Here is a 25427-nt window from a genome sequence, read left to right as displayed (position 1 = left end):
CAACAAGAAGAATGGTGCCCTGAGAAAGTGTCGCGTGAGTGCTAAGCACAAGGTTAGAAAAGAAACAAGTATCATGTGTGCAGGCTGTGGTGTGGCTCTCTGCAAACTTTCATGTTTCAATGTTTATCACACGAAGAAAAACAAATAAAGAGGTGTGGAAAAGCATTTATTGCATAAAATATTGTATTTTAATTAGTTCCCAAAAATTTCGTTTTTAAAAACCAATTTTTGTTGAAGTTGTATAGGAAAAAGTAACTACATGCATTTTAGCGACATAAGGTTTAATGGGCCTGCCAGGACAGGGGTGGGATTTAAATACCCTTCGTGCCAGTCAAAGAGTTAATTAGATAAGTATGGGGACAGCTTTACTAATATGCCATTGCCACAAACTTTTAGGTCCTAGGTACTCATTTGTTCCAACCTTGGATGTTGCAAACTCATTTGCTAATCGTTCTCAGTTATTCTATAACAATCGACCTCCAGAGAACGTTCCCTCCCTTCTGTCATCTTCAGAATTTCTATCCTTATCACCTCTTTCTGATTCTGGTATTTTTAAAGCCCCTAAACCATCTAAATCTTTTGGTTATGATAACATCCCTGGCTTACTATGGGTTGTTTTAATATACTTGTACCTGTCGTGAAACATATTTTTAATTGAATTATATCTCAACGGTATTTTCCTATAGTACAGAAGTAAGCAGACCCATCTTGATTCTTAATAATTTTTCCAAATTATTTTAATTTGTTATACATGACCATTTTTCTCAATACCTTAAGTTTAAATTAAATCCTGTCAGCATGGTTTCACAAAATCCACCAACACCAGTTTGGTAACTTATCTTGATTTTATTACCCATCTAGTCAGCTCTCACTTATTTTGATCTAACCTCTGCTTTTCACTTGTTCCCCACATCCTGCTTCTTCATAAGCGTAGTTGCTCTTAGATTTTCTGGTGGTTGTGTAAACAGGTTTCACATTTACCAACAGACAATCCTCTGTCCATATTTCTGGAACTATTTCATGACCTTTTGGAGTACAGTCCCATGTTCCACAAAAATCTGTTCTGTGACTTTTTTTTTAACATGTATGTTAATGACTCACATAACATAATTAAATACTGCATACACAGTGTGTCCAGATTCTGTTAGGACTGTGTTCATTAAAAATACAAGACATCAATTATTTTCAAAATTTCACTTTTTTTTTTTTTTATTATTCAAAAGAGTCTCCTTAATTAATTCATAGCTGGAATCGATTGAAAAGTTTTCAAAAACAGTCACTATACTCCTTATGTGGAATCACATTTAAAACCGCGGTACATTCCCTTTGGATATCCTGGATGGTGTCGTGACAGTCTCCTTTCATTGCCAACTTAATTTTTGGAACAACCAGAAATCTGCTGGAGCCACACAACATTATTATTACATTAATTGCCAGTATGTGTAATTGGCCTTGTAGCTGTTGACTCGGCACATAAATAGTAAAGAACTGAATTGAATTAATTAAAATAAATTGTCCTAGATACAGATGCATGGTGCCTGCATGTCTTCATGGCATGATGCATAGATACAGTGATAAAACCTGTAAATTTTTCATTGCTTGTGTTCAGTGTTGTGTTCATTTACATATGTGTATGTTCCCCTTCCATTATGATGTGTTTCAAGGCCCACCTTTTTGTACTAGGCTTCACCTTTGCTGGGTCCATCAGGCCTGCAAACAGGAGATAAAGTTTTGGCTTTGAATCAGTGCCAAGTTAAAGACTATGATACTTGGTACCAGTGCATCCAGTCTGCAGTAAACCATGCAAGTCCTGGCTACTGTGTCTCATCTGATCTTGTGAAGGAGCATGATGAGTCCATAGCAGGTAAGGAAATTACATTAGCCATGTTACAATATAAGGTAATACATCATTATAATTTATTTTGAACAGAATGCACCAAACTGACAGTAAGATGTTCCATGGATGGTGGAGATGACAGTACATACTCAGACACTTCCCACTGTCTCCATACCCTTGTACTCCTCTCCCGCTGACCTGTGTCATTTGCCAAAATTGCTCATTATTAGCAAAGGTTATTACTACCAATATTTGTGTGAACAGAATGACTAGATGCCTGAAGGGAGTATGCTGCAGGAGGAAGCATGATGTTTTGGGAAATTTCAATACAAGGAACTTCTTTTTGTGTAAAATACCCCTACAAAGTTACACTGATATCAGTGGAATCAGTAACTCATTCTTTCAGACTTCATAGATGCATCATTGGTAATTTTGGAATGCCTCCGAAACCCTTTTTGAAGGCTTCTTTTTCACTTAATGCAGTGGCTTGACAAATTTGAGGATATGAATTTCAGATAAGGATATGGACCTGTACATTTCACCATAGAGAACTTGGATCTGGGAACTCGGAGTGTAGGACTAGTCCATCTTTCAGGAAATGGAGCAGGTAGTGTGGGGCAAGTGTGGTAAAATGTGAAGTATTATAGGTAAATGCAGACAGGTTATAAAATGTTCAAAATTGTCTTCAGTAATCTCTGGTAAAAGTTTTAATGCAGCAACTCGCCATCTGTTGAAATTCTGAAGGAATTTAAAAGTAAAGTTAAGGTATCCCATTAACAGGCCGTGGAGGACCATAGGGTTGTGAGATGTTGAGGTTCCCACAGTTTCTAGACAATGAGCTCATAGATGGCGGCAAGGTTGTCAGCCTTTCGTGCCGGCCGCCCTTTACCCCCAAGAATTTCTGTTAGAGGCTGAGTCAACCCCAGGGCCATAGTGCATTTGGAAGAGTTAGGTCAATTCAAAAATCCAGTGACCTGATTGGGACTTGAACCCGCAACCTTCCGGCTGGTACCATAGTTCCTCAACCAACTACACTACTGCATGCCCACATCTGAAGGAATTCTAGAACATAAAAAAAAAATTTATTCCTCATGACACACTTGCACCAGGAAAGTGTGGGGAGTAATAACTGTGTTTTCCTTTTGGATTTTAAATTGTTCTTCTTGTGCTGCAAATGTACAAGAGAAGGGATTTCTGTGATCTTAAGGCTGTTGTCAAATTTCAAAGAACTGGAGTCCTGCTGGAATTACAAACTTTCCAAAACTTGGTAAAGTATGTTCATGGCTACTGCAACAAAAATAGACTCTTTATTTGTATATTCATCTTGCAGCAGAGACGTAACCAGAGCTTCTTACAGTTCCATATTTTTTAAATAAAGCCATCCAACCATTTGTTGCATGTGTAGTCATCACCAGAATGTGTTAACCAAGCCAGTGCTTGGCAGTGACATGGGGGATACAGCCACAGACAACAAGGTGATTCTATAAGCCTACTTTTATTTTTTCAAAGTAGAGAACACAGGCAAAATGTAATCTGTCATACTGACCTGCTCAGGGTATTTATGGAATGCTCGCACACTTCCCCCAGTAGTAAAAATTTGAGGAATAATTGAGTTATACATAAGAAAACAAGCTAAAATGGTAATAAAATATAATAATTTACACTCACTTCGTTAGAATGTGCTAATGTACAAAAGGGAGGTTTTGAAAACTTCACAAAGTCAAATTCAAACAAATGAGTGAGTTAACCCTGTAGCACTGCACCTTTCTCTGTTAGACTGGAAGACTGAACGGAGAGCTGGTTTAACCTCATTCCGCATCTTGAATTCACATACCACTATTGGCCAGTAGGGTGACTACAGCATTAATCAACATGCTGGCATGCTCTCAAGTCATAGGTTTAACATCTTCAAAGTAACATTCGACCAACACAGTTTCCCCACTCTACCTGATCTTGCTTTGCAATGTCTTAAACTGTTTTACTTGCCAACTTTGGAAACTACGTAGGATTATTGTTACAGCTGATAACTTTTGTAGGACTATAGAGGTTCTCACATCAGTCTTCTGCAATGTGAAGCCACAGTTTGGTACCTATCTATTAAACTGCATGGTGTCACATCGCGGAGGACTGTAATTTGAATATTAATGTGTTGAAAATATTTACTTATATATTTTAATTTGTGATGATGCTATTGTTATGCCGCAAATTTTGAGAAGGGAAATTTGACACATTGCCCCAAATGTTATGAGAATTGCAAAAGAGTTTCACATTGATTAGAGCAAGGATGGCAACACACAGACTGTGGAACTCGGTCAAGAATGTCTTAGTCAGGAGAGGTGCGTAATCACACAAGTGGGAAGCTCGCTTCAATAGGCCACTGGGGAGAACGAAGTTACCAAATACACAGGGATGAGACGCCACGGATTCGTCTGTAAGAAAAGAAGTTGAACCAATAGAAGACCACCACCCTTAATTAGGACAAAGGGAGGAGGTAACTTTCCTTTTGCGGAGCTGCTGTGCCAGCTGTTTTAGAATATAAAGGTGTGAAAAGAAAGGCTCTATTTTTTGGCTCTTCTGTTGATCAAAATGTAATATTTAGAAAAGTTTGCTGAAGGCCCTGTTTCGGCATGGGTTCAACAAGATGGTGGATGGTGGATATTGTTTGTGTCTCTACTGCAAGTAAGTCAATTTACTCATACTAGCCATGTTACTTAAACTTTATTGTAGTTTGTTAAACCATTGAAGTGCAATCTCCAGTGTACCCTGCGAGCATCGGGATGGGATAGGATAGAAACTGTGTAATGAGTGGTAGAGAATGAAGGAAGAGAGACTGACTCAAGTCATACACCCTAGGTGGGAGATCAGAATCGAAGTGATAACCATTCAATGTACAGATACTGTGTAGGCCCAACAGAATGTCGGCATTCTTACTACTGTAAATATGTGTGTAAATAGACCAGTGGAATTAGGGTAGGATGTAACGCAGACTTATGATTTACCTCCATGAACCGAACCCTTCCCAGACCAATCCGGAGCTATCCTAGTCCAGATGAAGGCAGAACTGACCCCAGGCAGCCAACGGCAGTCGTATCCAACGAAACAGTTTAAGGTTGAGGAGAATCCTAGTTTAGGGTAATTAAATGACACCCCAGTCCCTGGGGGTGTGACAGTTAGTGGGTAGAGGCGGGTCAGAACCTACACACCCGCTCTACGCCATTACAAAGTGGTGCCAGAGGTGGGATTAGCCAACAAAGGGATGGCTGACGAAGTAATTTAGTATTTTTTAACCACCCCTCTCATCACGGCAGTACAGGTATATAACATACTGGATACATTTTTTTATCATTTGCCAGCCATAAAATTCTACCAGCAATCATAGTGGCTGTATGGTTAAGGTAGCAGGTGTGCATCATTTTTTAAATTGTGTATACTATGGAGTCACGGTTTAAAATCCCATTTAGGAAATGTTTCTGCACATTTTTCATTGCTGCCCTACACACCACCATGGATATGGGGATCTGTCATTTAGCTAAATGCCTCCCCCATCCAGGTCATTCATTCTTTCATTTTATTTTTCTTCGAGTAATCCATAACAGTGATCATCGCCTAGGATATAGAAGATGTCCACATACAATAAAATAAGATACAATAATGGCCGCACAACAAGCAGCCTTGTCAGTTGGTAATACAGTAATACAAAGACATTACATCCTATTCAGTAATACAGTAATATGATACGTTATGCACATACAATTGCAAAATAATATACAAATGTAAAATAAGTGTGTAAGTTAATATAAAAATGTGACCCAAACAGCAACATAAATAAAATTTGATTTCATTTGTCAGACCACTCGAAGTATTCATTTATTGAGTATAAAGATTCCTGTAAAAAAATTTCTTAGTAACCACTTTAAACTTATTAACATTATATAGTAATTTCCTTATTGATTGATTGATCAGTAACTGTCAGATGACAGGTCCACAGTCTCTTCCAAAACAGTTCCTCCACTTAATGTGATCTTCTGTTTTTGGAAAGAGACTGTCCAGGAAAAGTGATAATGTGGTAGTTTTTCCATTTGCTTTCCACATCGCAGTGGAAACGTGCCGTCGCCGTTCAAACCACTCTGGTCACGCCTGTTGCTATACGAACTTGAACCATCTCGAGCATCATTTGTTCTGTGCTTCAAGTCGCTGCTGATGACGCTGCTTCCGGCATCAGTTTTTGGTTTTTGGTGTCTCTCTTCGTCTGATGCCTACCCTTTGACCTGTCCAGCAAGGGAGGCCCTGCCAGTAGCTACGCTACCGCTGGTATAGCTCTCAGGGTCCTTGGCATACTCAAACCCCTCACCACGATAAGGTGGAGACACCAACGAGGGGCAAAATGGCAAATGATTGAAAATCTTTATACCCATAAAGTAGGGACCTTTCTTGCATTCGGTCAAGTTAACCGAAGGCAAATACAAGTTAATGCTTTGTCTTGTATTTATCGTATATATCTTGCTGCTAATTACAAATTTAGATGCATTTTTTTGCTACCAGCAACAGCAAGGAGAATAAAAAGGTAAAATATTTAAACGTCTAAAAAGTCCCCGACAAGATATTTTGGGACTCACATTAAAAATAACACTTATAATTATCTTCTGCGTTACAAAAACGTTTTTGTTATTAACAGCATTTCCCCAAAAGGGAAGACAGAGTGAACATATGCAAAATATACCATCCATAAATGCTCTATCATTAAAAACAATTTGAGGGTTCTAATAGCAAAACAAGCAGAATTCAACGTAGTACTACTCTGGTTATATGCCCTTGCCAGAATAATGTCGAATCAAGTGTCACTCCCAAGAAATCAATGCAATGTGTGCTATTTATTTGCTTGTCCATGAACTTTAAAGTGGATTGGTCAGATTGGCTCATTTTTGCTTTAAAGTACATAAAATGAGTTTTTTTAGATTCAGTGCCAATGAGTTAACCTGAAACCAATCTACTATTTTCCCCAAAACAGTGTGGGAACTGCCGACTTTCAAGCAAGTGTGACAACGCAAGCATCTTTGCCTAGCAACAGTTGTTTACTCGTTGTTGCTAAGCAATGATGCTTGCGTTGTCACACTTGCTTGAATGTGGGCAGTTCCCACAACAGCCGCAAGATTACTGTTAAGTTGCATAAGATCAGGATACAGCTCAGGAATCCTTGGAAATGATTCAACAAATGCTGGGAAAATGCTCCAGGATCAGAGAAAACATTATTTGGCCCACTTCACAAACGCTAAGGATTTACATTTATTTTCAATTCATGGATCCAATCACCACCCTGTAGGGCTGGATATGAAACATGCCACACATAAATTCATGAGGACTACACATTATACATCCTTGGTCCATCATCATCATCAGTAATGTCAGACGACAGGTCCACAGTCTCTTCCAAAACAATTCCTCCACGTAATGCGATCTATAGCTTTCTCCTTCAAATGACAGTATCCTCTTCTGTCCCCAAGGTCATCCAGCATCTTCTTACGTCTTCTTCCTCGTCTTCTTGTCACTTCTATCCGCCCATCTATCTTTCCTTCGATAGCTTCTTTTAGAAGGCAGTTTCTGCGTAGAACATGACCAATCCAATTAGCCTTCCGTTTTCTTATTTCATGTAGGATATTCCTCTGCTCACTGACTCTAATTAACACTTCTTCATTTCTCACATAATCGGTCCAACTGATCTTCTCCATCCTTCTCCAACACCACATTTCAAAACTTTCCAGATGTTTCTGATCTACTGCCCTGAGTGTCCATGTTTCAGCCTCATACAGAGCTATGCTCCAAATGTAGCATTTCACTAGTTTCTTCCTCAAATTTAAGTCCAATTTGCTGATCCTTGGTCCAATACAATAAAAATAATGAGGCCTCACGGAGACAGCACAAGTTGTAAGATTTGAGGCTTTCACAGCGGTGACTATGAAGAAAGCAGTCTTCTGGGATTTGGCACTGTGTATATGTGGTGTTAACCGACATTTCGGAGGAACATCAGTTAACACCACATACAGGGTGTCCCAGGAGGAATGTGCCAAACTTCGAGAGGGTGTTCCTTATGTTAAAGTATGCCGATATAACCCAAAACACCTATGTCCAAAGTTGAACGGTTACGGAGATAATGGCCCGAGAAGTGTCAAACTTTGACCGGGGTTACACACTTGTTGATTACAAAATACATATTAAAACTGGCAGGAATATGTGGATTCTGTAATGTTAATAATGTACGTAACATCAAACTAACTTGTNTCACAAGTTAGTTTGATGTTACGTACATTATTAACATTACAGAATCCACATATTCCTGCCAGTTTTAATATGTATTTTGTAATCAACAAGTGTGTAACCCCGGTCAAAGTTTGACACTTCTCTGGCCATTATCTCCGTAACCGTTCAACTTTGGACATAGGTGTTTTGGGTTATATCGGCATACTTTAACATAAGGAACACCCTCCCGAAGTTTGGCACATTCCTCCTGGGACACCCTGTATACACGGTGCCAAATCCCAGAAGACTGCTTTCTTCACAGCACAAGTTGTCAAGACAACACACATAGGCCGTGGAAAAACCACTGTCAAATTCACAGCTTGCCATCACACACACGCACGCACACACACACGCGCGCACACACACACACACACACACATGCACACACATTGGCCAGCCATATCATCAATACAGTTTCATTATAACATTAACATTCATAAACACAGATGTCATACATACTGCCCCACTTACAACAAGCAAGTCTCAATGTATAATACAAGCAAACAGACCATTTATTAACTCTTTAACTTTTGACCCCCTTGCATGCTTGACAGATTCGCCAATAGAGTAACATGCGTTACTTTGCAAATAATTTCGTAAGACAAGCCTAAATTGATTTTTATATTTTTTAAAACTAAGATATTTGACAGCAGTGTTAAATAACTTGATGCGTGAATAATATACCCCTCTCTGATAGAATGATAAATGTATTGTAGGTATATGAAGGAGGCCATTCCTTCTTGTACCAATCATATATACAGCGTTATTGGTCTGAAACTTATCCAGATTATTAACAGCAAATGTCATCAGTGAGAGCAAATATACACATGGGATTGGCAGTATGCCAAGCTTTTTAAATAAATCTCTACATGTATGAGTTGGGCCCACTCCCATCATGATTCTTATTATTTTATTTTGCATAACAAAGACCTTATGACTGTCTGATTTATTTCCCCAATATATTATTCCATACTTCACCAATGAATGATAATACGCATAATATACAGCTTTAAGACTGACATGTTGGGATTTTGGACATCGTCAGAATCCTATAGTAACTACTAGCTTTAAGACTGTTAATATTATATTTATATATATATTTAAGATAATTTTTGAATTAGAAAAACAGCTTGCTCAACTTGTGAAGCAAAAAATCTATATATCCCTTACAAGTCAGATTATCCAGCTGCAAACCAAGAAATTTTATCGTGTCTACTTCTTTCAGCATGTTGTTAGAAAATGATGTATATAGAGGGTAGCTCATAGCTAGTGTACTGAGTACACAACACACAGCACATAGGAAACATCTAACCATAAGCCATACATCCTCAAGCTGACATCTCCCATCTTCGGGATGAATTAACAAGGAGGAGCTTAACATTTTACTTCAAATGTTTTAAATTTTAAATATTTTAACATTGGCGTTTTAACTTGAGGGCAGTTTCGGATGAATGCGAGAATTGAACGTGCATTCAACAATCCTAACAAGTGTTGTGCTTTTACACGTCGACATATTGTAGCAGCGTTCACGCAGCAAACATAACTGTGTACATCTTAAACAACGGCAGTGTTTTCATGCTTGTACTGTGTGCCTCTGATGATGGTTTTATTAAACCGAAACATGTAAGGCAGAAGTGATAAAGAAGTGACCTATAAATTGTTACACTCGACGGACTTTTTATTGACTTTGTGATTGATAGTGTAACAGACCAAAAATGAAACAATTCAAAATTATTAATTAAATATTTGTTTCTTTTTCACTTCTAAATAACACTTAGTTTTATGATAAGGAAATTATTATTATTATTGCCATTATTATCATTTATTTGCTTGTTTGTTTACTTTTCTTCATTGTTGTGTTTTCCCAAGAAATTTCCTGTAATTTATTTTTGACTTATAATGTGTTTGTCTAATATTTGTATAATGTTACACGTAATTACTTTCATCTACACTGTGCTAAGTCTGTAATTGGCCTTGCGGCTGTTGACTTGGCACATAAATAATAAAGAATTGAACTGAATATCATGCAGTTCTATTCATAGTATGATGTAAACATATAGTTGTAACTTGCTTCTACTGAGAATGTACAAAGATTCCTTCCATCTGCAAGAGGTATGTATTCCAGCTGTTATCATTGTGTTTATTTGTTACATTTTGCTTCAGGAAGCATGACTCATAGACAAGTAAATACTTATTTAAAAACGAATTGAATATTTCATTTACATCATTAAGTTTACATATATTTTCTCACTTTTCATTAGATAGTTATTAGGAAATTGTGCAATTCAAGCTTCATTTACTAATCTTGTTGTGATTCCCTGCATTTTTTTCTTCTCTAGAAAATTGAAATTTTTTAGTACGAAACACTGAGGATCGTGATCCAATAGTCCATTACTAACAGAGATAACATCATATGAATTTATCCTTGCATTATCTATAAAAATATTATCAGTAGCAGAGCTTTTGGTCTCATCATTTATTCTAGTTGGGAACTGTACTATGTGAAATATATTGTCGCGTGTTGGGTGTATAACGCGACAAATAACTTCATGCCGTATTTGATATTTGATATAACATGTTACAATATTATGGCAACAGCAGTAGTAACTGTGTTTTACGTTATTTATTTATGTTAAAATCACCACATATTATAAATTCAATTTTTGGTTTATAGAGTAACTTGAGTATTTTATCCAACTTATTTACAAAGTACTCAAAATTCCCACAAGGTGACCTATATATACACATTACAAATATGTTAGTTTTAGCTATCAAAATCTTAAGTGTACAAATTTCTATGTTCTTTTCATCACAGAACTGTGCTAAATTAATAACAGTAAATTTTATTTCTGATCTTATATATATTGTCACGTATTGGGTGTATAACGCGACAAATAAGTTCACGCCGTTGTTTGATATAGCGAGTTTATTTCGTTCGCTCGCCTTACACACACTTTACAATCATTTACACTTGCAGTGGTACAACTACTGCTCACAACAATTCGGCGATGCCGGACTCTCTTCTCTGGCGGTTGTTCCACGACTGGCTCCTGTGAAGGCTATTCCGGGACTTTCTTCTCCGAAGGCTGATCCGAGACTCTCTTCTTCGAATACTGTTCCGAGACTGAAGACTTCTCATCGAAGCTGGGCTTTTATAACCTCGGCCGCTGCTAGGCAAATGAACCCTCTGTTATAACCATGGAGACTCCTGTTAGAACTACAATAGAGCAATTGTTGTTTCCTATGCAACGGTCTATTCTAGCGTTTCCATAGAAGTGACTCTTCTGGAATCGCAACACGTTACATTGCTCCCTTCTAAAGGTTGTTCGTCCCCGAACAGCCTAAAGGTTCTCCCTCGGTTTCGATTCGCGGTGTTCTGTTGCCAACGTCTGCATTCGGCTTTGGTGTCCTTTGCGAGTCTTATTGCGCTGTTCGTCTTACAGCATATGCCCCTCTCTTCAGCTGTGCTCGTCCCGAGCACTTTCATAGCCGGGAATTTGCCGATCTTGTTGTATCACACTCATCCTTCACTTTCATTCTTCATCCATCCTTGTTGGGGAGGCCGGTACTTTACCGGTTCCTCCCATAAAGGCCGTTTCCCTTTTTCCGCTTTGAAGGGGGTCGAGCACTCCATAAGTTCCAATTCTTGTGCTTTTGTAGGCTGACAGAAGATCCGGCTATTTGCTTCGCGATCTTCACGCTGACAATCTCGTAGATGGTCGTCTTACAAATTCTCCCTCCTAGGTGTGATTGCTGTCCTGATCTACACCCTCTGATGGCATTCCTGGTTGGGTCGTTCAATTGGTTGCTGACTCGTAGTCGCCGTTTCAGACCTCTGTCCTTTGTGCCAGTGTTGCATTGAGGATACTTCCAACGTCTATTTTCTTCTGTGATCTTTGACCCGGTGGCGGCCACTTCTTTCCGCTGGCATCCGAAGGTTCCCTTGGGAGTTTCCTTCTTGAAATCTTTTCTCCAACGTCGTGCCACTGTCGCGCGATGGGATGTCTTTCTGTTTGTAACGGCCAATTTCTTCGGGGGTCCACGAATTGCCCGCGTTAAATCCTTCGTTTTCTGGCGGCGGCGCTCCGCGGCCAGTTTTCGGTCCCTGTGCCGTTTCCTCGGTTCTCCGACCGACATTATCGTGGCTTCTTCCGCGGGGACCTCTTGATGCTCCAGTACGGACTGCATCGCTTCTGGGTGGGGCTCAATCTTCTCGTGGCTGGTGCGCATAATTTCTCGGATGGCGGCCGTCCTTGCTTGGATGGCTCTCGTTTCTGCTTGGAAGGCTTCTCTTTCTGCAGCCATTTCTTCTCGCCAGGCCAGCAGGAGTTCCATTATCTGCTGCATTTCCATTTTCCCTTTTTTTTATTGTTGTTGTAGGACGCGTGTTAAAGTTCAGTCCCACTTCTGACACCAGTTTGTCACACATTGGGTGTATAACGCGACAAATAAGTTCACGCCGTTGTTTGATATAGCGAGTTTATTTCGTTCGCTCGCCTTACACACACTTTACAATCATTTACACTTGCAGTGGTACAACTACTGCTCACAACAATTCGGCGATGCCGGACTCTCTTCTCTGGCGGTTGTTCCACGACTGGCTCCTGTGAAGGCTATTCCGGGACTTTCTTCTCCGAAGGCTGATCCGAGACTCTCTTCTTCGAATACTGTTCCGAGACTGAAGACTTCTCATCGAAGCTGGGCTTTTATAACCTCGGCCGCTGCTAGGCAAATGAACCCTCTGTTATAACCATGGAGACTCCTGTTAGAACTACAATAGAGCAATTGTTGTTTCCTATGCAACGGTCTATTCTAGCGTTTCCATAGAAGTGACTCTTCTGGAATCGCGACACGTTACAATATATAAACACCACCTCCTCGATGAGTGTTACGGGCATACTTTTTTTCCCAGTACATAGGTCTGGAACTTGCTGTATCATAATTTCTGATCTGACATGTGATGCTCAGATAGGCATATTAAGTGTGGATTTATATTATTGCTTACTACTGAACACTTCAGTTCATCAATTTTGCCCCCAAGACCTCTGATATGTTGATGTACAAGAAATGATAGTCTTTAGTATAATTAAATTTACTGAATAGTGATTTATTTGATTTTACTCCCATAAAGAATCCTCATTTCTGGTGGGTGGTCTTCTTTTCCTTCTATTACTCTGTTCCCTTTCTTGATTAAGATAATGAAATCATTTTTGTCTATTGTATGATATGACAAAATGCTAATAAAATACAGTATTTATACATGACAGAGATTAAATAGGAAGTCAGGGGTGTTATACAGTGGGAAATTTGTGATTTGTAGGTACATTTTCCCTGATATTTTCAGGTACACTCGCACGCCTTACAGCATGAAGTACATATTGGAGCCCCTTAGGCACCAGTGAAAGTGTTGGAAAATAGTTAAGTTCTTATGGTAGTGACTATGAAGATATGCTCCCTTGAGTGTCATGCCATGTAAGTTGGTGAATAGGTATCTGTTTAGGAGGAATGTGCTACCTCCATCTTCAGGATAGAAGATGGTTTTGGAGTTTCCTATGAAATGTTGGTATTTATCTATTAAAGTACAATGTGTCGTGTCCCAGGAATCATTGATCTTCATTTATGGGTGTTGTTAGGTTCACACAGTGAACACTGATTATTTCCCTAAACCCATTAATTGACTGATCTTTCTAATGAGGATTACATGGTTTCTTTTTTGGTGGTAAGAATTACTCTTACAGATACCGTTTATATATAAGAGCTTCATTCTTCAAAAGAAGTATGAAACTGATCTTCAGTTGAAAGGTTGCAGTGATGCCATTGTCACTCTTACAGCAGAACAGCTGCCAGGTGGTGCAATTGAATGCTGCAGTGCAAAGAGTTCAGACCATCTCTGTTTTGAGTACCTGGACAAGGAAGAAAATATGCCAGAACTGCCACCACATACTTGTTTACCTGGCCGTGTTGTGATTGAGAGCACAGATGAGATATGTGTAACAGCTAGTGATTGTAGTGTAGGCCTGCATTGTTTGAAGCCTTCACTGGATAATCACACAAGACTTTTATACATTAAGCGTGCTAATGCCAAAATGGTAATTTTTCTAGGTCATCCAAGTGAAGTTTATCATACAGTACGGGTTAGTGATTTTGTGCCAGTATACTCTATCATTCCACCGGCAATTCCTGAAGTAATTATGCAGATGTGCAAGTATTTATCAGTATTCTCAGCTGGTCTTGCAATCATAAACATCATTCCTTGCTTCTATTTTGATGGGCAATATATTATACAAGCAATTTGCAACATCCTTCTTGCACATAAAGTTAAACATAAGAGTGTGCGAAATGCAATAGCTGTGTTTATTACTGTTTGTGGCACTATTTTTATATTTGGAAATCTATTATCCATTACATTATTTGCCATTTTCTGAATTTATTTTTTTCGAAAATAAGGGCTTTTTTATGACAGTACTGTGGAATTGTTTGTATTATGAGGGGTTCCATAGAAACTTGCCCAAGGGAAGTTAGTGGTGTATTCACCCCAGTAACAAAAGAATTGAAACATTCATCTGTCAGGTCACCAACTGATGGATGCCTTTCTTGCAGAATTCTAGAGTCAGTTGAGAAAACCAATCGTGAAAATCTTGCTGCATTTCAGTGCCCTGATGAAATCAGCATATTTTGACTTGCACACATCCTACTGGACCACCAAACATTGACTGCCTTCATAAAACTAACTCCACACAATATAGTTGCATTTCAGCATGCATCTTGTTTTGGAATTCATAAATATGGAAGTCACACAAATAGGGATATCTAGTAATTGAGGAAGATGGTAACCTTTACCAACTGGAATATATTTTGACCTTTGAATTTCTTCACATGGGACACTGTGCATATTTCCAATTCAATCTGAAACTTTTTCAGTTCTGGATAATACAGATGAATCAGATTTTATCATCAGCCACACAGTAAATGGACTGAACCTTCATCTTCAGGACTTCTGTTGAGAACCTCTCTTGTACAAACCACATAGCTCTTTGAACATGTTAAAAATTCAAATGTTCTGCAAGCATGATTGTATTTGATTCTGTATAATTGAATGGTAATAAAAACGCCAGTTCCTGAGATTAGTTATTGTTAAGTGTGGTCAGAAAGTGGCTATGTTCATGAATACAGTTAACAGTAAACCCTTACTAATCTGAATTAATTGGAAGTGAGGTCATATGGATTAATGAAGCAAAAAATAGCCCTAAACATAAGATGACCAGATTTCCCAGCCCCATATTCAGGACAGCTCACAAATGTTGAGGAAGGAGTAAAAGGCCATTGATAATGTTTAATTTTTACAGACACAAAAAATAGTTTACAATGAAAGCCTATTATATACAGTAAAAGTACTGTTGTCATCCTTCCTATAATAATAATAAGAAGCAAAGCTACTGTATTTTTCAGATTTGTGATATTTCTTAAGGTCTTTCTTTGTCAGAAGCATTTTAAAAACAGCCCAAGTTTCATCATAATTTACCTTAGTCACTAATACTGCCTTCACAGTGTTCATACCAAACTGAGTTTTATCACTGGTCCATGTCATATGCATGAGGGAAAATACCCTTTCAGTGGCAGCACTGGTTCCAGGAATGCAGAAAAGGAAGTCTGCTAACTTAAGTACATTTGAGAAAGGAGCATTGTTAAGGTTGAAGGGATAGACCATTTCAACACATCTTTGAGCTGGCAAACTTTTGTTAGCAGTCCACTCAGAAAAATTTTCCTCGGTTACAAACTACTTCACATAGACATAACTTACTGTACATTTCCTGTTCAGCTGACTGAACAGACCTTACAGTTTCAATCACATGAGATGAAGTACTGTTCAAGATTAACCAGCTGTAGGATTTCAGATCCTAAGCTTTTTAGTCCAGTCTTTTAAAGTAACTCAGAGAAGTTTCGGAGAATGGGACTGCAGTGACAGGAAACTTTTGTACCTCTTCTTGAAGTAGTTCTCCCTCTGTTTCCAGTTTTCCAAGGACCGTCCAAATGAAGAAAGGAAACAATGTTCAAGTTTGAACATCAAAGTAGTTTTCAGCCCATTAATGTGTTCAATTACTTCAAATATTGGGACTCTCCCACTATTTCACTGCTTCATGCAAAGATGCAGCTTGACTGAACAAAGTACAGTCATAATTCAGACAGTTTTCAAAGAAATTTAGTAGAAACAATGGTCATTTGCCCTGAGACTGAAAATATAATCTCAGAGGCAAGGAAAATTTAAGAACCCTTTCAACAGCAGGCAGTAGTTCTAGCCACCTTGTTCGAGCATAACCCAACCTTATCTCAAACTCTTTTTCTACAAAGTCACAGAAGTCCTTCATAGTTTCAATTCTGATTTTGTAAGATCTGAAGTACAAACATATTTTGGAGCCCATCATCTCTACAGCAACAGGCAAAATACAGGGTGGGGCGCAGAAACTTCCTGTGTTTGAAGGCGAATAAAAGAAAAATTATTGCTGATAGACAAAATTTATGTTTAGCTAATGAAAGAACATACTTTAAAGTTTTAAATCATGTAGTTTTAAACAAAATATCTTGAAGGTGGTGGACACTGTTCTCTGTGCACTGATGCAACCGTTTTCTGAAGTTCCCTTCTGCATGTTCCAACATGTGCACCAGAATTTGGGCTGCTTCCTGCCAAATAACATTCAGCTGAAGCAGATTTGTGGGGCGATGTTTAAAAACCTCTGCCTTGAGGTATCCCCATAAAAAAAATCACAGGGCGTTGTACCAGGTGAGTGCGCTGCCCACAGGATGTCACCTCGAAGGGAGATGAGCCATCCGGGGAACTTTGCCCTCAAAACTGTCATCGAAGCCGGGCTGTGTGGGCCGTGGCACCATCCTGTTGGAACCAGATATTTCCTAGATGCATTTCTTCAAGAGCTGGTTCGAAAAAGATCTCAAAATCGACTGTCGAACTGCCTTCCACATTTTCTGGCGTCCTAACGGTGCGTTGTCATCCTGATGATTTTTTCACCACACTCCCGGTTGCCCTAAAGTTCTCTACCCACAAAACAGTCGATTTCCGGTCGGGGACCGGACCTCTGGGCTTAATTCCAAAGTGAGCACGGAACGCATGCTGCACCGCCACGTAAGAATGGTTGTTCGAAAAATAGGCTTCGACAGCAAACGCACGCTGTTCACTCGACCACCTCATGTTTCCTTCTGAGGGGTATTAGACAGAAACTTCTGCGACTGCTGCGTTCGCCAAGCCTATCCCCACTTTTCTGTGACCTCCCCTCCCTTCACAATGCGTCTTCACAAAAAGGAAGTTTCTGCGCCCCACCCTGTATTAGTAGCTATTCAAACAATGTTGTGGAAAATATGGCCTGCATGCCCAGCACCTGTGAGACCATACCCAAGGTTTTGCTGCAGTTTGTTGAAAACATTATTTAGGCCTTTCCTTTCAACACCTGCAAATGTAGAATTCATGTTATCAGCATACAGTTCAACAACTTTTCCTACTAAACAATTTTCTGTTAGACAGTCACCAAATAATCACAATAACAGATTTTTCACTGCACAATGATTTTAGCTCTAATATTTTAATTTTCACTCCACTTTTGTAATCAAAATTCCTGACAAACATGGGAAAAATCTTTATTTCTTCATAATTGGATGCATCAGTCAGTAGTGAAATAAACCTAGCCTTTTCCAGATCACACTGCAATACATTTAAAACATGAGGTTCATACACGTTCAAATTAATGGCTTCTGCTTTGGTATGAGCACATGCAAATTTGGGCTCTGATGTTGTCTGGAGTAGCTTTGACATACAATCCATGGACACAAACCATGATTGAGTGAAACTGTGTGATACGCAAAAGCACCTTCGGTTTTGCCTAACGCCTCTTCCTTATTACCAATTTTCTGAGGCCTAAAAAAGTTGTTAATGACTAAAATAAGGAGATACTTTATTGCCACTCCTTTTCAAATTTGCTTTAGAACTTGCAAGTAAGAAGGTCCAAGAAAACCAGGTGAAACTGAAATTAAATGGGACACAGCTGCTGGTCTATGCTGCTGATGTGAATCTACTGGGTGATAATATAAATATCATAAAAAAAACAAAGAAACTTTAAGTGACGCTAGTAAGGAAGTTGGTCTAGAAGTAAATACAGAGAAAACTAAGTATACATTGCTGTCTCGTCAGCAAAATGCAGGGCAAGATCATGACATAAAGATATTTAACGAAAAAAATACAAACTGCGGTTTTAGTCCGCAAGCGAACTATACTGACTGAGTGACCGCTGCTTGTCGACGATGTTAGTACCAACTTTAGTGGACAGAGGGTGTCACATGGTCAGCGCAACGAATCCAAGAAGGTCCAAGAAAACCAGGTGGAACTGAAATTAAACGGGACACATCAGCTGCCGGTCTATGCTGCTGATGTGAATCTACTGGGTGATAATATAAATATAAAGAAAAACAAAGAAACTGTAATTGACGCTAGTAAGGAGGTTGGTCTAGAAGTAAATACAGAGAAAACTAAGTATACATTGCTGTCATCACCAAAATCCAGGGCTAAATCATGACATAAAGATATTTAACCAAAAAATACAAACTCCGTGGTTTAAGTCTGCAAGTGAACTATACTGACTGAGTGACCGCTGCTTGTCGGCGATGTTAGTGCCAACTTTAGCGGATAGAGGGTGTCACATGGTCAGCGCAACGAATCCCCATGGCCATAAAGATAGGTAACATGTTTCGAAAATGTTGCACAGTTGAGATATTTGGGAATGATGATACCAAATCAAAACCTGATTCAGGAGGAAATTAAGAGGAGATTGAACTCAGGTAATGCTTGCTAACATTCAGTCCAGAACCTTTTGTCTTTTTGTCTGTCTAAAACAAAAATTAAAATATACGAAACTGCAGTTTTGCTTATGGTTCTGCATGGGTGTGAAACTTGGTCTCTGACATTAACATTTAATGTCTAGAGTGCACAAATCCGTATGGTCATCATAGCGAAAGTACCCTGAATTGTGCATTCATGTGTTTATATGCTGCTAGTGGAAGCTCATGCACACACCACTAGTAGAAACATGCATGATCCTAAATATTTATTATTAAGTACAGTAAAATTCAGTATACATACTTTTTTGTTATCTGCTCGACATATATACAGGTTTCAACCCATGTCATGTAACTGAATCTCGCCTTTGTGTGATACTCCTTGAAGCACCCAAGGAAGCACAGTCTCGCGTCACATATCTTGCATTTCAACTTCCTTTCAATTTCATCATCTTCTGAACAACGTTTCATTGTCACTGTATGGGAAAATGAAACTACAATATTCAAATTCACTGCTAACTCACAGAAAAGTGAATTCACTCTGTATCTCAGCTGTGATGCAAGCGTTTGGATGCAACCATAGAAAGGGCAATATTCTCTTGCAGCTGCAATGGCAGGGCTTGGCACTGAAGTAGGAAAAAATTAATATTCCATATAGTCTTTCTTGAAAGGCTGTGTGTTACTTTTCTGTTTAATCATAATACTGGAATATCTGAAGAGGGTGACAAATATGTGAAACTTGCCAGCATAGAACCAAATGACTTTATTGCTTCCAACTGTTTTATGGCACAAGAGAATGCAAAAATATTTCAAGTGTTACAAGCAGTAATTATTATAATAAGGCAGAACTACTATGTGAAGAAATGGGAAAATTATTTTTACAGTATGCATCAAAACTGCAAGAAAAAATTTAAAATAGTTTATAACGTTTGTCTACATACTTTCAAATCTTGTGTTATAATATGCGACACTGTATTCTTCGCTGATAAAAACAATGTTAATTCCATTCTTTTATCATAAAAATTGTGTTAGATAGAGCATTTTCAAATACAGTGCAAGCGCCTTACAGAAATGGGCATTTAAACACAGAGCAACAGTGGGCATTTAAATAAACTCTGGCCAGCTCAAGCTACAAACATTTCAGATGTTCAGCATTTAAAGATTAGGGAAGGAACATAAACTGAGGGTGTTGAGAATATTTGGACTGAAGAGAGCTGAAGTAACAGGAGGTTGGAAAAACTGCACAGTGGGGGCTTCATAACTTGTACTCTTCTCCAAGTATAATTAGAATGATCAAGTCAAGGAGGATGAGATTGGCAGGGCATGTAGCACAAATGGAGGTGAAGAAGAATGCATATAGGATATTGGTGGGAAAACCAGAAGGAAAGAGACCATTGGGAAGACCAAGGCATAGGTGGGTGGACAATATTCGAATGGATCTTAGAGAGATAGGATGGGATGGTATGGATTGGATAGATCTGGCTCAGGATATGGACCAGTGGAGGGCTCTTGTGAACACGGTAATGAACCTTCGGTTTCCATGAAATGCTGGGAAGTTCCTGAGTAGCTGCACAATTGGTGCCTTCTCAAGAAGGGCTCAGTTCCATAAGTGAGTGAGTAGAGGTAAAATTACTCTTAAAAATCGTGAACAAAATGCAATCTGCGATAACCTGCCAACCTACGAGGCAACCTACATATTAAGTCAGCATAACTCAAAATCCAATCACATCTCTTAGCGATTCACAACAAGATATGATGCTGCTGTGCACAACAAGATTGCCAACATTTGTGATCACTCATGATGCTTATGATGTTAAAGAGACTGACATGACCAACCTAACTTCCCAAACTTAAAAAATTCCCTTATATCAAGATAAATTCTCTAAACCAGGATAAACCTTGACATTTTGGCCAAATTCTTGACAAATTGGTGTCCAGAATTGCCGTTGAAAAAATATAGGATGGTCCCGGAAAATCAGGATGTCTGGTAATTTTACTAAAAGACAGAAGGAACTCAGAAAACAAATACATGGGAAATGTAATATGGGTAGTGCTGATCAAATTATGAAATAAATATCACTATAGAGCCTTTATCTAAAAGCTACTTCTCTGGGTGTAGAAATTTCACCTTCTATCAAGACTTTTAATTTTCTGTTAATGAGGGAAGAAGGGATTATCTTAATGAGACTTTCCAAAAACTCTAATTCTGACAATTTATATAGTAGGCCAGGGTGCAATGTTGTGTCAAAGGCTTTCTTGCTATCCCAAAATACTACAGCAGTCGACATTATTGTTGAAACGGTTATTGCGTGATGTGATCCACCAGCCTCATATATTGAAGTGTCATACTGTAATCTGCTCTATAACCAAATTGACTTGGGTTTAGTAAGTTTTCTTCCCAGTATCTTTTTGGATCGCTATTAAAATCAGCTGCTCAAATATTTTGTCTGAATTGGACAAGAGGCTGATCAGATATAAGTTTTGGGAAAATTTTGAGTCTTTGCCAGGTTTCTTCAGAGTTACAATTTTTGCTTCCTTTCAAGGTGCCAGGAAGTGAGCAAGCCAAAATGAGTGATTAAATAAATGTGTTAAATGCACAAGATGTCTTCTTTGAAGATTCTGGAGACATTTATTTGGAATGTCATAAAAACCACACACCTTTCCTAATTTCAAGGATTGCATTTCTTTTGAGATGCCACATTGTGGGAATGTTACAGGTGTCTTCATCAATGATAGCCCGCAGTTCTTCAACCTTAGCCCCCACATGTCATCCGTGGTCACAGTCACACAAGTCATGCACTATGAACTGATTTTCTAAGCAGTCTGCAGTTGGCTTTATAGATTGGATAAAATGTGGGGCATAAGGGACCACATATTGCAGATGGTGACTTTGGCCAACCCCTTTTTAAGAGGGATTTTGCAAGAGGTCATTGTTAGGTGTGTTAGATCATAGCTTGCCAGCTTTGCTTCCATCTTTGGTGTTATCTTTTGCAGATTATTCTCCTAATATAGTGGGTGATCCAGTTTACTATCATTTTGCCTACTGGATCCCTGGTTTCTTACCATAATTTCTGAGCTTTCTTTTCTCTTTCCTGTCAAAAATTGTAGTTTTTCTAGTCAATTAGCCTGTATGCCGAAGCTACAGAAGCTGTAATATAACATGCTGCCTTATCAGCTTCATTAGATGCATGAATTTTGCTGTTTGGAGATAGTCCAGAGACAAGGCTTCAAAATGGCTCCCATTCAGTTTTTGAAATTAATTTAAAACTTCCCTTGCTCTCACTGAGTCCAGATTGCTAAAGATTGTTGGTAGGTGATCTGAGTCATGGATGTCAGTGAAAATGACCTCTGAGAGTTGGACATTCTGACATACCACAGTGTTGAGAACATCAGCTGTACCATCATGTGTGTAATATGTAGAGAATTATGGAGTTGAGATTTCAAAGTTAGCAACAAACAACTGTTATTGCATGTTTATTTGCTGCTGTGGAAACGTGTTTACCATACCACTGCCTCTTCTTGTTCCACTATCCTCGTTTTCAGATGTCATATCACCATATATTTTTATACGTTATTTATTGAAAGATCCTTTGGTGTTTTGGATTCATATGAGAATGATATTACATCTGAATGTGGCCATAAGAAATGTTTCTTTATAGTTGTTGCTATAGATGCCAGCCTTGTAAACATGGACTACTTCTAATACTAATACTACCACCACTATTACTGCTGCTGCTGCTGGCATTTCTGTCCCCTTTGTATGGTTGACAGACAAAAGATCTGCAGTCTCTTCTTTCTTCCCACAGTATTTTCTTTTTCATTTCTTGTCTTCTTCTTCCTTTTCTTGATCTTTTCTAGTATCTGGCTTAACCACTGTTCTCTTTTCTTTGACTTTTATTTCTAATGCTCTATCTGGTAACCTTGTTCTATCCATTATTTACAAATGGCCAAACTGTTCAAATCGGTGCTCTTTTAACTCGCTCTAGCAAATTTAAAATTCCAGCTTCCTAAAATTTCTAATTCTATTAATTGTTCTTCCCTCACTACTTCTCAAACATTTCATATCCACTGCTTCAGTTTTGCTTTTATTCCCTTTGTAATGGTCAGTGTTAGAATTAAATGTGTCAGTTAAAAATATACCTTATATATTCCTTTCTATTCTTTTGGGATTCTCCTTTTGCATTTTTTAAGACTTCTCCTGCCCTTAATATGCCTGTTATATGTTGTGAGTTTTTCACAGCAGTGATTGTTCAGTTTTGGTCTTCTAGGCTCTAATAGTCTATAGTCTTGTAGGTGGATACCAACATTCTGGACCTGCCTCCACCTTCAGGGTTGAAATGTGTAGGTCCATAAATTGACTGTTATGTAAGCAGACTGCACAGACACAAGGTAATGGGTTAAAGAAAGGAGCCTCATCCAAGCCAGTGCAGAAAGTAAGTAATAATCTTTGTAAAGGCCACACAAGTTCACTGTCTCAGATGAAAATGGAATTACTTTCTAGGGACACAGTGTTTTAGGTAGAAAAGTGGAACTGTAAGAGTAGATGAAGAAAGATGGCCCTTTTCAGGACCCCCATAAATTTTTGTTGCAGATGAGAAATTTGAACCTAAGAAGAAAGCAGTCTCCTGGGATGTGGCACCGTGTAGATGTGGTGCTAACTGACATTTCGGAGGAACGTATGGCCTCCATCTTCAGGGTAGAAGGAAAAATAAGAAAATCCGCTAGCTAACAGACAGTGAGAACAGGTGCAAGCAAACCTAAGAGATACTGTACTTGTAACCTCTTTACTGAATTGAGACACTTCTTTAACCTGCACATTTCAGCCCTGAAAATGAAGCCAGCATATTCATCTGCAACATTGCTGCCCAATCTACAAGATTACATGGTGCCACAATCCATAAGACCATTGTCTAATTCCTTTTATAATTTAACAAAATAAAGGACTACTGCAAATTCTTCAATTGATTTCTCCATCAATTTTCCATCCTGAATTTATTTCACTTCTGAGATTAATAAATTTGTTCTTCACTCTAGTCTCAAAACTGACCTGAGTGGTTCAATGATGTTCAGATCTGGTGATTGTGCTGACCACGGAAGATGCTGAAGTTCACCATCATGTGCTTCAAACTATGACAAACAGCTGCAACTGTGTGAATGGGGGCATTGTCATTTTGGAAAATTGCGTTGTTCAGAAATAACGTTTGGACCATGGGATGTACCTGATTACTCAACCTGTCCATGTACTCCCTTGCAGTAATTTGGACATGAAGGGTAACAATGGGGCCAACAGAATACTGTACCATGATGTTGCCGCCCAAACCATCACAGAATCTACCTGTGTTTCATTGTTGCAACCAGGCATTCTGGATGGTATGCTTCCTACAGTGCGCACCAAACACAAACTCTTCCTGGTGTAGGGAAATGCGTGAAGGATGACTCATCTGATGTCACATGTGCATTTTCAATTCCTAATGTCCAGGTTTTATGGTTGTGACACCATTATTTACACACCTGAGCATTACTTTCAGTAATTAAGAGTCTTAGAAATTCCGGCCCTACTGTGGATGTTGGATTTGTGAAGATCAGGTCAAACAGTTTTTGTGGAAAAATGGTCTTCATGATGAATATTCTTTCCTGCTGTAACCCGTACTACAGTAGTTATGTGATTTTTTGAAACGATCCTTCTCAATGTACAATGATCTCTTTCTGTCAATGTTGGTTTTCGCCTACTGTTCCTCTTCACTGATATTTTCCTAAGATTCATGTATGCTGCCATAGCCTTAGAAACTCCTGCTCTCGATACACCTAATAATGTGACAGTTTTTGTCACACATGCTCCAGCTAAACGCACACCAAAATCGGACACATCTCCCATTCTCCAGTTCTTTCACATGAACTGTCATTCAACACAATCACTAATGCACTTACATGAGCACGACAGAGTGTAAAAAAACAGATGGACATTCTGTCTAAAGAAGTCCCCGTTCCCTGAAGAGATCTGCCAACAACTACGACCACAATGTTCCAGAACACCGAGACTCTATGGGTTGCCCAAAATACACAAACCTGACGTACCATTAAGACCAATTATCAGAACCATTGGCTCCCCCACCTATCGCTTGGCCAAACATTTGGCTGGCCTACTTAACTCCTACACCTGTGACTCCCCACACCTGGTGAGAAACTCTGCTGAATTTGTCCACACCATAAAATCCCTCCGATTAAACCCTTATGATATGATGGTTAGCTTCGATGTGGTATCGCTTTTCACCAAAGTGCCAGTCAAGGACACTATGAATCTACTAGGAGGAAACTTCCCCGAAGATGTTTTGAGACTCTTTCGCCATATCCTAACCACATCCTACTTCAGCTTCGATGGCCAGTTCTACGAACAGACTGACGGTATAGCCATGGGCTCTCCACTATCTCCAGTCATCGCCAACTTCTACATGAAGCATTT

General features: G+C 38.9%; 2 protein-coding genes across 8 annotated transcripts in view; one reads left to right on the top strand and one right to left on the bottom strand.

Moving 5' to 3' along the window:
* Positions 1–15258, top strand: part of LOC111874529 (membrane-bound transcription factor site-2 protease) — a 90144-nt gene extending 74886 nt beyond the window's left edge. For 6 of the 7 annotated variants that reach the window (XM_023870102.2, XM_033755482.1, XM_033755481.1 and 3 more), the window contains 2 exons: positions 1684–1864; positions 13964–15258. In XM_023870102.2, coding sequence (XP_023725870.1) covers positions 1684–1864; positions 13964–14556 — 774 coding nt within the window. In that variant the 3' untranslated portion in view covers positions 14557–15258. The remainder of the gene's footprint in view (positions 1–1683; positions 1865–13963) is intronic. The other variant, XM_023870103.2, reaches the window with a different exon arrangement.
* LOC111874531 overlaps positions 1–25427 on the bottom strand; it is a 154487-nt gene that overhangs the window by 101576 nt on the left and 27484 nt on the right. The window lies entirely within an intron of this gene.

The sequence above is a fragment of the Cryptotermes secundus genome, unplaced genomic scaffold (assembly GCF_002891405.2).
Source record: "Cryptotermes secundus unplaced genomic scaffold, Csec_1.0 scaffold790, whole genome shotgun sequence".
NCBI classification, from domain to species: Eukaryota; Metazoa; Arthropoda; class Insecta; order Blattodea; family Kalotermitidae; genus Cryptotermes; species Cryptotermes secundus.
Note: the sequence above shows the minus strand (reverse complement) of the source record. Positions and strands in the feature narration are given on the sequence as shown.